The sequence below is a fragment of the Salmo trutta genome, chromosome 25, assembly GCF_901001165.1.
Source record: "Salmo trutta chromosome 25, fSalTru1.1, whole genome shotgun sequence".
Classification (NCBI taxonomy): Eukaryota; Metazoa; Chordata; class Actinopteri; order Salmoniformes; family Salmonidae; genus Salmo; species Salmo trutta.
Genome location: NC_042981.1, coordinates 27539574 through 27557600, shown reverse-complemented (window position 1 = coordinate 27557600; position 18027 = coordinate 27539574). Strand labels below are relative to the sequence as shown.

At 45.4% G+C, this 18027-nt stretch overlaps 1 protein-coding gene across 1 annotated transcript; it reads left to right on the top strand.

Annotated features, from left to right (window-relative positions):
- Window position 1: 1 nt before the first annotated feature.
- exoc5 (exocyst complex component 5) lies at window positions 2-15927 on the top strand. The gene is made up of 18 exons (XM_029713461.1): window positions 2-189; window positions 2819-2913; window positions 4766-4913; window positions 5143-5337; window positions 6729-6793; window positions 7056-7084; window positions 7184-7293; window positions 7519-7563; window positions 7697-7837; window positions 7930-8012; window positions 8489-8698; window positions 9345-9492; window positions 11296-11404; window positions 11561-11681; window positions 14491-14577; window positions 14688-14796; window positions 14955-15170; window positions 15327-15927. The coding sequence occupies exons 1-18, from the start codon at window positions 163-165 to the stop codon at window positions 15513-15515; spliced, it is 2127 nt and encodes a 708-aa protein (XP_029569321.1). The 5' UTR covers window positions 2-162; the 3' UTR covers window positions 15516-15927.
- The last annotated feature ends 2100 nt before the right edge of the window (window positions 15928-18027 follow it).

Sequence of the window (18027 nt, the reverse complement as noted above, 5' to 3'; positions counted from 1 at the left end):
GGCCTATGGCCATGGTTGTGGAAACTAGTGACGACCCGGAAGTAGAGCTGTTAAATTTATCAACAAAGGGCAAAACATAAATCCAACTCAATCAGTCGGTTGTCATACCTGACTGTTGGTTTGCCTAAACTGCAATTTGTACATTGCAGATCTAAGTAGAACATGGCAACGACTCCTCAACTATTCGAGGTAAAATAAACTGTATGTTCCCTTGGCCTTTGCTTGGGCTAGCTGACTGCTAACTTTAGTGATAGCTATCTAGGAGGAGAAGTAGAGAGCTAGCCAACCGCCTGTTTAAACGTTAGATGAGTAGCGTTAGTTGAAATGTAAAATGTCTTATTTTAGGCTAACTAGCTAGCCAGATATAGCTATAAGGATTGGAAATTGTGCCTCAGCTAGGAAGTTGCCTTGCCAGCAGATCCGACCCGCTTGCTTACAGCTGCACTAAGGTCGGATAGGCTTCCTCTGTAGGTTAACACACCACGGAGCCAGCGCGAGGTAAGGCTCGGAAAACGTACTTCAAAACAGGGATGAGAAATGCGGTGTACTCCGAATTGTCCCAACATCCCAACTGTTACACCGATAAAATTCGGAGTATAACGCATTTCCCAGGATTGAGGTACGTTTTCCTGCTCCGCGGTGTCTTAACCAACACAGGAATCCGACCCCAGGCCTAGCGCAGCTGTAAGCAAGCGGGTCAGATCTGCTGGTTAGGAAGTTGTCCTGCTGTCCATTAGCTAGCTACGTTACCGTTTGCTAGCTATTTTGCACTGACAGCTAGCTAACAACGCTAGCTACTGTAGTGTTTACCCAGGCAGATGTTGACGATGTGATCATTTGTCAATCATGATGTATGTTGACTAGAGGGTTATACTACAAAGTAGGTTCAGTGAGTTAGCCAGCTAACTTTGATAAACAACCAGAAATAATTCTTTTTGGTTAATTAAGAAAGCTAAACTCATGTGTTTTTGGATGTTGAGCCCATTTCAAGTTATTTTAGAGCATTTAGACAAGTTAGCTGGTTAACTCATTGAACTTGATTTGTAGTAAACCCCCCAGCTGTACCTTAATGATTAGTGATTGTTACCAAAGTTACCTCTAGCTCGGGGGCAAAGTACGGCCCTTAGGCCATATCCGGCCCGCTGGGCACTTCAATCTGGCCCGCAAGACATATTACATTTATTATATATTATTTATTTTTTTAAACATTTTTTATCCCCAATTTCGTGGTATCCAATTGGTAGTTACAGTCTTGTCCCATTGCTGCAACTCCCGTAGGGACTTGGGAGAGGCGAAGGTCGAGAGCCATGCGTCCTCCGAAACACGACCCAGCCGAGCCACACTGCTTCTTGACACAATGCCTGCTTAACCTGGAAGCCAGTCACACCAATGTGTCGGAGGGAACACTGTACACCTGGCGACAGTGTCAGCGTGCATACGCCCAGCCCGCCACAGGAGTCGCTAGAGCATGATGGGACAAGGAAATCTCGGCCTGTCAAACCCTCTCCTAACCTGGATGATGCTGGGCCAATTGTGCACCGCCTCATGGGTCTCCCAGTCACGGGCCTGCTGTGACACAGCCTGGGATCGAACCCGGGTCTGTAGTGACACCTCAAGCACTGCGATGCAGTGCCTTAAAGCGCTGCACCACTCGGGAGGCCTCCGCAAATTGATTGCGTCCCTCCATTGAATTTCAAAATCCCGATGTGGTCCTCGAGACAAAAAGTTTGCCCACCCCTGCTCTAGCTGCTCTATGGCTTGTGTTATTGCCTAAGTTACTGGTTTACAGTAGCATTGGCTAGGTAGCTTGTCACGCCCCTAGTTATCAGTGTTGGGGAGTAGTGAACTAGCTACCTTGTTCACCTAGTCATTTAATGACATTTTGCAATAGCTTGGTGGTGGTTGAACTAAATTAAAATCTTGGTAGTTAATTACTTTTTTGCCATGTTTTGGTGTAGCTAACTACTGTAACTGCACACTACTTTTTTGCAAAAAGAAAAGATGGGTGAAGAAGGAAAGAATTTCCTTTATTTTGTCATCAAACCTACCTAATTCTCACTTGAAACACTTTGTGTGCCTAATTCTAACTTTGTGTTAAATAGGCTAAATCATACATTCTGTTAACATCTGACTATAGGGATCTGTTCTTGCAATTTGTAGTATATGACATTTCAGATTTAGATATGTTGTTTTTTCACGAAGAAGTTAACAATTTTTTGTAAGTAACTTTAGTTAAGTAAACTAGATTTTTCTTAAGGGTAGCTTAACTTCAGTGTGAAGTAATTGGTAGCTTGGTAAACTATACAGCGGTCTAAGGCACTGCATCTCAGTGTAGTCCCATAGGGCGGCCCACAATTGGCCCAGCGTCGTCCAGGTTTGGCCGGGGTAGGCCATCATTGTAAATAAGAATTTGTTCTTAACTGACTTGCCTAGTTAAATAAAGGTAAAATAAAAAAACAGCAACTATATTTTCAGAGTAGCTTCCCCAAAAGTGCTTGTTATAAGCATCGAAACCATGTAGCCAGCTTGCTACTTGAGTGCACCTGTAACCAATCATTGACCATTTGACACAATAAGGGTTAATGTATGCCATGGTCTAGCCAACGATTTACGATGGAGTTGAGCAGCGACTAATGTGGGCGGATTGGAACTCCCGACAGCACCCAAAGATTAGCCCACAGTTATACAGTCGTGGAGTTGAGTTTAGTCGGCTAGCCAGGTTCCAGTATTGCTCATGTCACATCCCATGCTCACCAGTTATCTAAGAAAGTCTTGACAGGACAGAGATTGACACTGTCTGTGTGTGCTTGATCCACAGGAGCCCTTTGATGCAGATGAGTACATAGAGAGGTTGGCCTGGAGAACCCCTGGAGGAGGGTCCAAAGGCGGAGCTGAAGCATTCGACCCCAAAAGGTAGTCTTGTACTAAAGACATGGCTTTATTGAAAGTTAGCGTAATCATGACTCTTCTTGACCTCTTTTCGAAAGACTAACTAACCCTAACCCCTTCCACCTGCCTAATCTTGATCAACCAGCAGCCAATCCCCTGTCTTATTGTAGGTCCTTCTGCTTCCCCTTTTAAGACCCTTACCTTTGTTTCAGCCTTATCCCCCTTTCTTAAAGCTCTAGTCCCAACCATACAACAAGTTCTATTTAAACCTCCATTGAAGATAACTCTGAGGCAGTGCGTAATGGGAGGCTACCAAGCTCTGAGTCATACAGTAACTGACAGCAAGGAAATGAATGTGCATTGGGAAGGGATGGGAGATGTCCCTAAGCTGAAGCCACTGCTGCGGGAATTAGCTAAGAGATTAAATACTCATCATTTTGGGACGTTTCCTAGTCTGTTAAATATGGTGCTGACTTACAACATTTGCTCCACAGTCCTCACTTTAAATGCAGCTGACGAAGCTCCCAGTTTGTAGAGCTTCATAAATCTGGGGACCCAAGAATTAAGCCCTCAATACTATGTGTAAATGTTAACTGAATGAGTGTAAGGTTAGTACAGTGGTCACCAACCGATCGATCGCAATCTGCAAGGCATTCCTAGTCGATCACCAAACATTTCTGAAGAAAAGTCAACGATAAAGCCTTGCGCTCCTATATACATTTTTTAAATAAAAAGGCATCTTGCTCTGTTAGCAGTAGGTACATTTGATTCAGAAGTTCTGCGTGCCTGGTAGGCAAAGTGTTCCCATTTTGAACCACATTTCATTTGTCTGGAGGGACAAACTCTGCCTACCCGGCAGACCAGGAAAGTTAAATCAAGTGTGCCTACTGCGCTGTCCAGTCTGTTAGCTAAAATCACTGTGCATACAGCTTCCACAACCCCACAGCAAAGTTTGATATTAGCCTAGGTGAGATTTCATAGCTTTTAAAACCTTGACCAGAGAGACTGTCCAAGAATATAGCAAAGAGCTGGTGTTTTTATGAGTGAGTTTCTGTTTTTATTCAACTCTTTTTCAAAACATAAATCTGCTTCCACTCGCACTGCAGCTCCAAGGAATGAGTATCGATAGACCTGCGTCTTTTATTAATTGCTCGTTGTGTCTATTTTAATGTCAAGGAATATTTCACTTTTTCTGGTCATATGCACAAATTCATGATGTTCCTGAGGCAGAAATATGATGCCCTCTTTCTGGTCAGTCTCACCGGAGGAAAGGAGAGAGCAGGGACCGTGAGAGGCAGACCCTTCTGCTGCTCTCTCCCTCCGCTGAGACTGACCATCAGATACAGGTATCACTCCAGTAAAATAAAAAAAGCCGATTATTTAAATGTATGCTCAGCTGTACCTCGCAAGTGATAGAACTGATCTATTTTGTTATCAAACCTCGAGTTTTGAAATATAATATGGTCTGAGAAGAACAATATTGTTAGGCCAAGCATAGCCAATATGCTGTGATAATGTATTAGGCCTACTGCACAAACCTCATTCCTACAGAACTGTTTTTTTATTGCATAGGCTTTCATTTTTTTAAGTCATGTTTTTTAATTTTTTTTATCTGAGTTGTTGATCTTGGCTTGCATTTTGACCCCAAACGTGATCTTGACTCAAAGGCTGGTGACGACTGAGTTAGTAGGACAAATCCAACCCAAAATGACTCACCCATGCTAGTATACTAAAGCATTTTGTCTACCCTTTGTTTGCTGTGAACTTATGGCTGTAGATCAAGTTGAAGGCCAGCTTGTAAGTGGCTATGGAGTGTCTAGACCAATGTGAGGTAGGCCTGCAGTCTTTTAAAGCCCTTGTCCTGCTTCCCTCCTAGGCTGCTGGAGGAGTTTGAGAACCACATAGAGGAGCTGAAGCAGCTAGATGAGAAGATCCAGCGGCGGGTGGAGAAGCTGGAGCACCAGTGTCACAGAGAGGCCAAGGAGTTTGCCCACAAAGTGCAGGACTTACAGAGGAGCAACCAGGTCAGTTTCACGACACACTGGACCCACCACAACCTCAGATCCCCAGCCTTTTACCCTGTAGACAGGCACGTTTTGAAGAGAATGTCAGAATCCAGTGTAATATAAAAGCATTATGACCCTTGCTACTTTTGAAAGCCCTGCCATCATGCAAGATTCTTTTTATCCCCATTCATTAATCATGTCACACAATGTGCGACTTCTTTTTGCACAACTCTCTGTCTCCATACAGGTAGCCTTCCAGCACTTCCAGGAGTTGGACGAGCACATCAGCTATGTGGCCACCAAGGTGTGTCACCTTGGCGACCAGCTGGAGGGCGTGAACACGCCCAGGCAGAGGGCGGTGGAGGCACAGCGTCTCATGACCTACTTCAATGAGTTCCTGGATGGGGACCTGCGCAGTGATGTCTTCAACAACCCAGAGAAGGTCATGATACATATATTACCCTCCGCCCTCATGTATTCTTACAGAGATTGACCTTTTTTGTTTTTCAAAAAAGAAAAAGATTGACCCTTGATAATAACCTCTACAGTAGTGAAAGATGTTAAGAACTGAAATAAGTCAATGAACAGGATTGAGGTAACCACACATTTTAATTTGTGGAATTGATCCCTTTAGTTGGATCCCTGAGCTAATTTGGATTAATCAACTGGCCTTTGCTTCTTGACAATAGCTAGAGGATTGACTACCATGGATGTCAACATGCTCATGTCTGTCTTAATCGCATTAATTAATTGCAAGGTGTGAGAGAGACCCCTTTTTTTTTTCTTTTTTTTTAGGGCTATTGACGGTCTTGGTCATCACTATTTTGCCCTACTACAGCTAAATGTGGCATGGGAAAGCATATCAAAATATATTTCTTATGGGAGAAAACTGGGCCCAATTAATCTAGATTTCCTATAAGAGTTCAAAGCCATTTGAGCGACCTCACTATCAACCCTCAAAAGTTTGATTGGGGATTGTCAAAACCGTTTAAGAGCAAGTGGGGATACAGTAATCAAAGCAAGCGGAGAGTCTGGAGGTCAATCTCAGAGACGGGACCTGGAGATGGGATGGGAATGCTTCCAGAGAGGCATGGTGGGAATATCGGACAGATCCCTTTTCCTGAGCATACCTCCAGATGAGGGGGAAAGAGGAAAGCTGCGAGTGAATAGCTGAAGGGGGAAGGCTCTGCTAATCCTTCTGAAAGGGAGGGCTGGGCCGCCAGCGTGGAGACAAGTGCTGCTAAACCCTGACTGCAGAGAGACGGCTACATTACTTACATGGGATTTAGCTAATCTTAGCTGGGGGACAGATACTTAGAAAACCTTTGCCGCGCAGAAAGGCTGGATCCTCCTCATGGGAGTGGAGTAATGATGTTAGCTGAGGCAGGCATCTGCGGGAACAGAAGAGTTGCGGACGGCGGGCCTTTACTAGGTCTGGGGTTTTCAGCCAGCGTGTATGTCGGGGAGGGGAGTGGGGGGGTTCTCGACAGGGCCCATTTTTTTGAGAGATATCCCTGGCCGGACAGATTATTGAAGGCGATTTAGGCTCCTGTGGGATTAAAGCCCATTCAGAGGAGGCATGCCAATAAAGAGTTAGATATGCTGCTAACCCAGGGCTGCTGCTGCGGATGCTGTTAGCCAGGTGAGCGGCGGCTGCTTGTTATCAGCTCCATGGTGTACAGGGAGGAGGAGGAGGAGGAGGAGGGCTGGTTTAACATGATCTCCTAAGTGGAGATGCTGCTACTGTTGGTCTGCTCTCTGTTTGGGTGTTCATTTCTTATGTTTCTCTCTCTCCCTCCCCGACTCCTTCCCCCCTATTTCTCCCTCTCCCAGATTAAGGAAGCTGCTGATATCATTCAGAAGTTGCATCTCATAGCCCAGGAGCTGCCGTTTGACAGGTGAGTAGTCCTGGAGGCAGCTTTACGAGCTCCGTGGTACAATGTAAACAGTATCGGTGCCTCCAGCCCAACCAGACTAGTTTTGTAAATGTTATGTTGCATTAACTAGTGTTTCTGAGGGAGAGAATACATTTCACTTCAAGTCAGAGGGACTACAAATATCACACATCATGCAAGATTACATTGACATCATTTTGGGTTTGAGTATTTTTAATCGCCGATATCCTCTTTGGTGAATGCCTTTATTCTTGTCCTCTAACAGGTTTGCAGATGTCAAGGCCAAGATTGCAAGTGAGTGGTTGCATTCAAAATGACCTTTGTTGCTGATTGATCAACGAGTGATAACACAGCCATGCTCAGAAAGGGAACTAAATCTGAATGTGTGTCTAGGTAAATACCACGACCTGGAGCGCCAGCTGATCCAGGAGTTCACGGCGGGCCAGCGTAGGGGCGAGATTGGACGCATGCGGGAGGTCGCCGCAGTCCTCTTACATTTCAAGGTGACCCACAAACACTGGACTGTTTTGATATGTCTCCATATTAAGGAAAGATTAGTGTTATTGTTTGAGCTGTGTATGTGTAGTAGTAGTGCATATTGTAACTTACAAATATGCACTTGTATCTCATTTAGTGTCTATGCAACCATGCATCCAGTTTGTTCTTTGGAGATGTTGGATTGTGGTAGTGATGCAGGTGTGATTGTGACATGTCTTTGTTTCCTGCAGGGCTATGCACACTGTGTAGATGTTTATATCAAGCAGTGTCAGGAGGTGAGTGTGCAGTGTTCAGTTGAACATGAACCCTTTTATAACAGTTTAGTATAGACTACCTGTGCACTTCTGTTGTAGTCTCACCACAAGTTGTAGTCCTGAGGTCTGTAATTAACTCTGTGTGTGTGTTCAGGGAGCGTACATGCGTAGTGATGTGTTTGAAGACACGGCCCTCCTCTGCCAGCGAGTCAACAAGCAGGTGGGAGAGGTCTTCCAGAGCCCCGAGACCGTCATGGCCAAACTCATCCAGAACATCTTTGAGAACAAACTACAGGTATAGTGAACAATATCTGCCACTAGATTTGCCAGATAATATCTTCTCTGACCCAGTTCTGTTGGACTGACTGAGCAGCTTTGTGTTTCCAGGCTCACGTGAAAGAGAAGCTGGACGAGACCCGCCGCTCTGACATAGAACAATACCTCAAAAACCTCTACGACCTCTACACCAGGTAATATGTCTGTTCACCTTTGAACTCTCACTCTTAAAGGTCCAATGCAGGCTTTTAAAAAAAAAAATACTCGATACCAAATCATTTCTGGCAAACAATACGTACCTTACGGTGACTGCTTTAAATTAAAGCAATTTCTCTATCAATAACTTTGCTTGGTCTGTCTGGGAGTGGACTGAGTGGGGAGGGGAAAACTGAAAACTAGCTGATATTGGCAGAGAGGTTGGGAACTCTCTAATTGGTCTATTAACTTATTTACCACCTGGTGATGTCAACAGGCAGGCCAAAACTCCATCCCACCACAACAGGTTGACATTTCAGGCAATCTTTTCAGCTCTTACTAAAAGGGAATTATCATCATTTTCAAAGTATTTTTGCTATAACACAGGAGATCAAGTTTTTGACTGCACTGGGCCTTTAATACCTCATACCCTCCGGTCTGACCATTGGTAAACTTGGCAACCCTGTGTCTCCAGGACGACAGCCTTGGCGTCCAAGCTAACAGAGTTCAACCTGGGCTCAGACAAACACACGTTCCTGTCCAAGCTCATCAAGAACATCTTCTCCACCTATCTGGAGAGCTACATTGAAATGGAGAAAGATTACCTCCGCACACGCAGCGCCGTGATCCTGCAACGCTACTACGACTCCAAGAACCACCAGAAACGCCCACTGGGTGGGGGCAGGTAGGAAGTGACTGACCACCTCTACCCTAGTGCCCCCTGACCCTCTCCTCTCTCCTCCGTCTTCTCTCTTTACCCTAAACTTCCTTGTCCGCCTTGGTGTCAGACCTGAGTTGTGTTAAATGGATTTAAATAGTACATCCCTCATCTCTCCACTTCTCATATCAAGGTCCTGTCTTTGAGTTCAGACTCCTCCCTTTTACTTAATGTTGTAGTGGTGAGGGAGTTGGGTTAATGTCCCGGGTATGCCCCAGGTGAAGCCGGGCTGCCTCCCGGGCGTCAGCCAGGTGCCCTGTTTTGGCCGACGACATAGTCTGCTCAAAACAAAAGTGGCGTAGTTTAGGCACTTGGAGAAATGAGTACGATTCTGTGTTTTCACATGCAAACGTGGTTACTTTTGATGAAAAGGCTTTATCTGCCTTCCCAATGAACTTTTGTGAAAATTGAAACATTTTATGGAGAAAAAAAGAAAGTGGTGTATTTCTGAATGATGCACTATGCTGCCTTGTTGACGACATGACAGAGGTGCAGATTTCACTTCGATTTGATAAGGGCACTCCTCCGTTCACGTCACGGGCCATAGCCCGGTGTACTTAATCAAACTCCCTCAATGTAACCCTCTCTGTCCTATTTCCCCCCCCCCCCCCAGTATCCAGGAGCTGAAGGAGCGGATCAGACAGCGCACCAACCTGCCATTGGGGCCCAGCATCGACACCCACGGGGAGACCTTCCTGTCCCAGGAGGTGGTGGTCAACCTGCTGCAGGAGACACGCCACGCCTTCGAGAGGTGCAACAGGGTGAGGCTGCTACGCTGCCCCCTACAGGAGAGACAATAACACTGACTGCAGTGATGTCACAATCTGTACTGAATTATCATAACAGGATCCTTTTGGACACAGTGATCATACAGTTGAAATCGGAAGTTTACATACACTTAGGTTGGAGTCATTAAAACTCGTTTTTCAACCACTCCATACATTTCTTGTTAACAAACTATAGTTTTGGCAAGTCGGTTAGGACATCTACTTTGTGCATGACACAAGTCATTTTTCCAACAATTGTTTACAGACAGATTATTTCACTTATAATTCACTGTATCACAATTCCAGTGGGCCAGAAGTTTACATACACTAAGTTGACTGTGCTTTTAAACAGCTTGGAAAATTCCAGAAAATTATGTCATGGCTTTAGAAGCTTCTGATAGGCTAATTGGCATCATTTGAGTCAATTGGAAGTGTAACTGTGGATGTATTTCAAGGCCTACCTTCAAACGCAGTGCCTCTTTCCTTGACATTATGGGAAAATCTAAAGAAATCTGCCAAGATCTCAGAAAAAAAAATGTAGACCTCCACAAGTCTGGTTCATCCTTGGGAGCAATTTCCAAACGCCTGAAGGTACCACGTTCATCTGTACAAACAATAGTACGCAAGTATAAACACCATGGGACCACGCAGCCATCATACCGCTCAGGAAGGAGACGCATTCTGTCTCCTAGAGATGAACGTACTTTGGTGCGAAAAGTGCAAATCAATCCCAGAACAACAGCAAAGGACTTTGTGAAGATGCTGGAGGAAACAGGTACAAAAGTATCTATATCCATAGTTAAACGAGTCCTGTATTGACATAACCTGAAAGGCCGCTCAGCAAGGAAGAAGCCACTGCTCCAAAACCACCATAAAAAAGCAAGACTACGGTTTGCAACTGCCCATGGGGACAAAGATCGTACTTTTTGGAGAAAAATCCTCTGGTCTGATGAAACAAAAATAGAACTGTTTGGGCATAATGACCATTATTATGTTTGGAGGAAAAAGGGGGCAGCTTGCAAGCCGAAGAACAACATCCCAACCGTGAAGCACAGGGGTGGTAGCATCATGTTGTGGGGGTGCTTTGCTGCAGGAGGGACTGGTGCACTTCACAACATAGATGGCATCATGAGGCATGAAAATGATGTGAATATATTGAGACAACGTCTCAAGACATCAGTCAGGAAGTTAAAGCTTGGTCGCAAATGGGTCTTCCAAATGGACAATGACCCCAAGCATACTTCCAAAGTTGTGGCAAAATCGCTTAAGGACAACAAGGTCAACGTATTGGAGTGGCCATCACAAAGCCCTGACCTCAATCCTATAGAAAATTTGTGGGAAGAACTGAAAAAAACGTGTGCGAGCAAAGAGGCCTACAAACCTGACTTAGTTACACCAGCTCTGTCAGGAGGAATGGGCCAAAATTCACCCAACTTATTGTTGGAAGCTTGTGGAAGGCTACCCGAAACGTTTGACCCAAGTCAAACAATTTAAAGGCAATGCTACCAAATACTAATTGAGCGTATGTAAACTTCTGACCCACTGGGAATGTGATGAAAGAAATAAAAGCTGAAATAAATAATTCTCTCTACTATTATTCTGACATTTCACATTCTTAAAATAAAGTGGTGATCCTAACTGGACACAGGGAATTTTTACTAGGATTAAATGTCAGGAATTGTGAAAAACTGAGTTTAAATGTATTTGGCCAAGGTATATGTAAATGAGGCCTTTGCAGTAGATCCCTGTAGAGTGCTGAGAGTAAATCAGGTCCTGTCTCTGTGTGTTGTGAACCAGCTCTCAGATCCCTCGGACCTGCCCAAGAACGCCTTCTCCATCTTCCTGTTGCTGGTGGAGCACCTGTGTGTTGACCACATGGACTACGCACTGGAGATCGGCCTTTCCGGTACACACAACTCTCACTAACTGTCACTAACACAGTAAAGGTCGCAAAACATTTTAGAAACATTGAGTAAATCCTTTTTACGTGTGGGTGTAAAATGAATCTTCTCTTGTGTCTTTTTAAATAGAAAGTGTTTGTTTCTCTCGCCTCTCTCTACAGCCATTCCATCAGCTGATGCCAAGAATGCCAACCTTTACTTCCTGGATGTAGTTCAGCAGGCCAACACCATCTTCCACCTGTTTGATAAGCAGTTCAACGACCACCTCATGCCTCTTATCAGGTTTGCATAGAGCGTGTCCTGTCAATCACACCTATCCCCCTCGTTCCATACTGTAGTATGTTGCTAGCACAGACTGGAATATGTTCCGGGATTCCTCCGATGGCATTGAGGAGTACACCACATCAGTCATTGGCTTCATCAATAAGTGCATCGATGACATCGTCCCTTCAGGGACCGTACATACATACCCCAACCAGAAGCCATGGAGTACAGGCAACATCCGCTGTGGTGGAATTATTATTATTATACAAAAGGATACTTTTTGATTTCTTCAAAACAATCAAACTTTATTATTTAATTACTGCAGTAATGGAGCTGGTCGGTAATCACCCCTGGAGGTGATCACTGAGAACTCAATGAGCGGATTTGAGCCACAGCATTTTATAGCAAAGTCCATCCTCCTGGATGTTCATGACAATAAACAGACGTATGGAATGGGTCACAAGGTTAAGATTTGTATGAAAAAGACTTAGAATTAACAGCAGACAGTATCTCATTATGTAGAGACCAGGGTCTGGCTCTGGAGTCGTCTCTCCCTGGTACCTTATAGAGAAGAAACATTAACTCATGTTCTGGAATGCGGTATCCCCAAGGACATCATATATCTACTGTCAGTGTTCTCTCCCAGAGGCCCACTTTCAGTTCACACAGACACAATAGAGTTATATGAACCCTCTATTTTGTTGCATAAAACAACCATTTGATGCAATAAAAGTATTATAGCAATTTTGCTGTCACACCGCACTGAGCTAAAGGTTAGAGCTGCCGCTTTCAAGGAGCGGGACTCTAACCTGGAAGCTTATAAGAAATCCCGCTATGCCCTCCGACGAACCATCAAATAGGCAACGCGTAAATACAGGACTAAGATTGAATCGTACTACACCGGCTCTGACGCTCGTCGGATGTGGCAGGGCTTGCAAACCACAGACTACAAAGGGAAGCACAGCCGAGAGCTGCCCAGTGACACGAGCCTACTAGACGAGCTAAACAAGCCAATGTATGTAAAATCTTTAAACAGGTCGACATTCACAAGGCTGCAGGGCCAGACGGATTACCAGCACGTGTACTGCGAACATGCGCTGACCAACTGGCAAGTGTCTTCACTGACATTTTAAACCTGTCCCTGACTGAGTCTGTAATACCTACATGTTTTAAGCAGACCACCATAGTCCCTGTGCCCAAGAACACTAAGGTAACCTGCCTAAACGACTACCGACCGTAGCACTCACGTCTGTAGCCATGAAGTGCTTTGAAAGGCTGGTCATGGCTCACATCAACGCAATTATCCCAGAAACCCTAGACCCACTCCAATTTGCATACCACCCCAACTGATCCACTGATGAGGCAATCTCTATTGCACTCCACACTGCCCTTTCCCACCTGGACAAAAGGAACACCTACGTGAGAATGCTATTCATTGACTACAGCTCAGCGTTCTACACCATAGTGCCCTCAAAGCTCATCAATAAGCTAAGGACCCTGAGACTAAACACCTCCCTCTGCAACTGGATCCTGGACTTCCTGACAGGCCATCCCCAGGTGGTAAGGGTAGGTAACAACACATTCGCCACACTGATCCTCAACACAGGGGCCCCTCAGGCGTGCGTGCTCAGTCCCCTACTGTACTCCCTGTTCACTCATGACTGCACGGCCAGGCACGACTCCAACACAATCATTAAGTTTGCCGATGACACAACAGTGGGAGGCCTGATCAACGACGAGACAGCCTATAGGGAGGAGGTCAGAGACCTGGCAGTGTGGTGCCAGGACAACAACCTCTCCCGCAATGTGATCAAGACAAAGGAGATGATTGTGGACTGCAGGAAAAGAGGACCGAGCACGCCCCCATTCTCATCGACGTGGCTGTCCAGGCACACCAAGACAGTTGTGAAGAGGGCACGACAACCTATTCCCCCTCAGGAGACTGAAAAGATTTGGCATGGGTCCTCAGATCCTCAAAAGGTTCTACAGCTGCACCATCGAGAGCATCCTGACTGGTTGCATCACTGCCTGGTATGGCAACTGCTCGGCCTCCAACCGCAAGGCACTACAGAGGGTAGTGCGAACGGCCCAGTACATCACTGGGGCCAAGCTACCTACCATCCAGGACCTCTTTACCAAGCGGTGTCAGAGGAAGGCCCTAAAAATTGTCAAAGACTCCAGCCACCCTAGTCATAGACTGTTCTCTCTGCTACCGCACGGCAAGCGGTTCTGGAGCGCCAGGTCTAGGTCCAAGAGGCTTCTAAACAGCTTCTACCCCCAAGCCATAAGACTCCTGAATATCTAATCAAATGGCTACCCAGACTATTTGCATTGCCCTCCCTCCCCCCCTTTTACACCGCTGCTACTCTGTTGTTATCATCTATGCATAGTCACTTTAATAACTCTACCTACATGTACATGTTACCTCAACTAACCAGTGCCCCCGCACATTGACTCTGTACCGGTACCCCCTGTATATAGTCTCGCTATTGTTATTTTACTGCTGCTATTTAATTACTTGCTACTTTTATTTCTTATCCATATTTTTTAACTGCATTGTTGGTTAGGGGCTCGTAAGTAAGCATTTCACTGTAAGGTCTACACCTGTTGTATTCGGCTCATGTGACAAATAAGATTTGATTTGTACTGTACACTTACTGCCTCTTACGGTTTGATAGCCTCCAGTTGTTGTTATTATTATTATTATTATTATTATTATTATTCACTAACAGGTAGCAACTCTGTAGCAAGCTTCATGTTTTCCACATACAGTTCTGTGTTACTTTGTATTACCTTTGACCTTTTATGGACCTTCTCTCTCCACCAGCTCTTCTCCCAAACTGACAGAGTGCCTGCACAAGAAGAAGGAGGTGATTGAACAGATGGAGGTGAAACTGGACACCGGCATAGACAGGTCAGTAAACCACAGTGTTTTAATGTTACCAACAACATCATGGGAAATTAGTTAATGTATTATATTAGTGTGTGTGAGGGGTGGTTGTCATGGCGTTGTCCTCTCTGCAGAACGCTGAACTGCATGGTGGGACAGATGAAGCACATCCTGGCTACGGAACAGAAGAAGACAGACTTCAGGCCTGAAGACGAGAACAACGTCATGATCCAGTGCACCGCAGTAAGGAGTGAACTGCACCCAGCCTCCACCCCTGGTCTCATATGCAAAGCAAAGAGAAACTGTAGTCGGATGAGTTTATAAAAAATCAGTGCCATTTCACTCGACCTGTGACTCCTAACCTACACGGTCTGATACCCCTTCCTGCCTGTGCTCCCCAGGCCTGCTCCAAGGTGTGTGTGTACGTAAGTCGGCAGGTGGAGCGTGTGCGGAAGTCCATGGACGGTAAGAATGTGGACACAGTGCTGACGGAGCTGGGCGTGCGTTTCCACCGCCTCATCCACGAGCACCTGCAGCAGTACAGCTACAGCTCCATGGGAGGCATGCTGGCCATCTGCGACGTGGCCGAGTACCGCAAAAGTGCCAAGGACTTCCGGGTGAGAGGTCACACCAGAGTTAGCATTACAGCTGTAGCAACAGTTTACAACATAATATTAAGCGCTAGTAATGCTACTGAGTTAATGCTAGCTAGCATACTGGCTTGAGTTGGATGTTGTAAAAGTTCTGTGTGTGGTTGACTGTCTGTCCCGCAGGTTCCTTTGGTGCTGCAGCTCTTTGACACGCTCCACGCCTTGTGTAACCTCCTGGTGGTCGCCCCCGACAACCTCAAACAGGTTTGCTCCGGCGAGCAGCTCACCAACCTGGACCGGAACCTTCTGCATGCCTTCGTCCAGTTGAGAGTGGACTACCGCCAGGCCAGACTGGGACGCCACTTCAGCTAATAGCCCCGGTCCATGGGTCACTGTCCAGCCCTCTGTCCGTCCGTCCATCCATCCAATCACCAGGCCCTATGATTTCACAAGATTCACCATAGAAACAGAATTCAGCCAACCTGGATGGAGTCTTCTCTGTTCTGAGTTAGTCTTTCATTCTCATCTGCAGTAGCACCTTTTGCTTGTTTGTCCGTCTTAGAGGCCAAGAAAGACCACTGCCATTCACAGTTGGGCTACCTGCATTTTGCCCCTGATTTCTGCAATCCTGAGATATATTGACTGAGCTGTCTTGTTTTTAAATACTAATCCACCAAACCACCGTAGAAGATTTTGTCATATTGCCGGTAATATGGACCTTGATTTCCAAGATTTCTACTTTAAAATAAAGAGACGTTTTGATTGTGCCAAATATATAAACTCTAAAGCTGCAGTAAAGGGAAGGTTGAACTCTGCATAGCTCAGGCATGTCATGGCAATGACTGACTGGAAACACCCACCCATCAGAGAACTCCCAGAGGAATCTACTTTACTCTCACCACCACCACCATCTCTCTCATATCGCTCTCCCTTATCTCTCTTGCTCTCTCATACACTATATGTACCAAAGTATGTGTACACTCCTTCAAATTGGTGAATTCGGCCATTTCAGCCACACCCGTTGCTGACAGGTGTATAAAGTTGAGCACACAGCCATGCAATCTCCATAGACAAACATTGGCAGTAGAATTGCCTTATTGAAAAGCTCATTGACATTTAACGTGGCACTGTCATAGGATGCCACCTTTCCAACAAGTGAGTTTGTAAAATGTCTGCCCTGTTAGAGCTGCCCCAGTCAACTGTAAGTGCTTTTAGTGGGAAGTGGAAACGTCTAGGAGCAATAACGGCTCAGCCGTGAAGTGGTAGGCCTCTAGACTATTCTGTGCTTCCATCTTTGTGGCAACAGTTTGGGGAAGGCCCTTTCCTGTTTCAGTATGACAATGCCCCCATGCACAAAGCGAACTCCATACAAAAATGGTTTCTTGATATCGGTGTGGAAGAACTTGACTGACTTGCACAGAGCCCTGACCTCAACCCTAGGGAAAACTTGGGATGAATTGGAACGCCGACTGCCAGCCAGGCCTAATCGCCCAACATCAGTGCCTGACCTCACTATTGCTATTTTAGCTGAATGGATGCAAGTCCCCGTAGCAATGTTCCAACATCTAGTGGAAAGCCTTCCCAGAAGAGTGGAGGCTGTTATAGCAGCAAAGTGGGGACCAACTCCATTTTAATGCCCTTGATTTTGTAATGAGATGTTTGATAAGCAGGTGTCCACATACTTTTGGTCATTTAGTGTATCTCTCTCCATATCTATAGCTATCCAAGCCTGATATAGAGCTCCGCTGTGCCTGGCAGATAGTCACATGACCACCTCTCTCCGACCCCTGACCTCAGGGCAGAGGTGAGGGGTCATCACACTGTGATCCCAGCCGTAAGCATGTCTGAGAACCACTCGGAGGTCCTGGGTGGTCTGTCTGTGGCTGGGATGACGGGTAATTGCCTAGATCGACACCTGTTCATCCACAGGGGCTTACGATCCATGCTTTGTGGCCTGAATCAGGGTCAGGACACAGTGAAATGTTGCTCTTCAGTGCTTAAGGAGATAATGAGTGAAAGTTAAGTGGACTTCACAGGGTATACAAGGCCAGGGAGGGTCAAGATCATTGTGCCTCGACTCTCACATGGTGGTAATTGATTGTCAGTGTCAGTTAAGATCAAACCTGAAGTTCTATTGTCTTATGATAGGCTGTTCCCAGTGTACTGCTCTTGACCTTAATCAATGATTCATAATAAACGTTTTGTTTAATTAATGTCTTTACTTTTATCACAATCTTACTGGTTAATTTTCATAAACAATCAGTTGAGTTTGAAATGTTAGTACTCAGTGAGAGAGTAGGCTTGGTGCTGGAAGTGAGATATATATATATATATATACAGTGCCAGTCAAAAGTTTGGACATACCTACTCATTCAAGGATTTTCATTTATTTGTACTATTTTCTACATTGTAGAATAATAGTGAAGACATCAGAACTATGAAATAACACATATGGAACCAAAAAAGTGTTAAACAAATCAAAATATATTTCGTATTCTTCAAAGTAGCCACCCTTTGCCTTGACAGCTTTGCACACTCTTGGCATTCTCTCAACCAGCTTCACCTGGAATGCTTTTCCAACAGTCTTGAAAGAGTTCCTACATATGCTGAGCACTTGTTGGCTGCTTTTTCTTCATTCTACAGTCCAACTCATCTCAAACCATCTCAATTGGGTTGAGGTAGGGTGATTGTGGAGGCCAGGTCATCTGATGCAGCACTCCATCACTCTCCTTCTTGGTGACATAGACCTTACACAGCCTGGAGGTGGGTTGGGTCATTGTCCTGTTGAAAAACAAATGATAGTCCCACTAAGCTCAAACCAGATGGGCTTCACGGTGGGAACCACACATGTGGAGATCATTCGTTCACCTACTCTGAGTCTCAC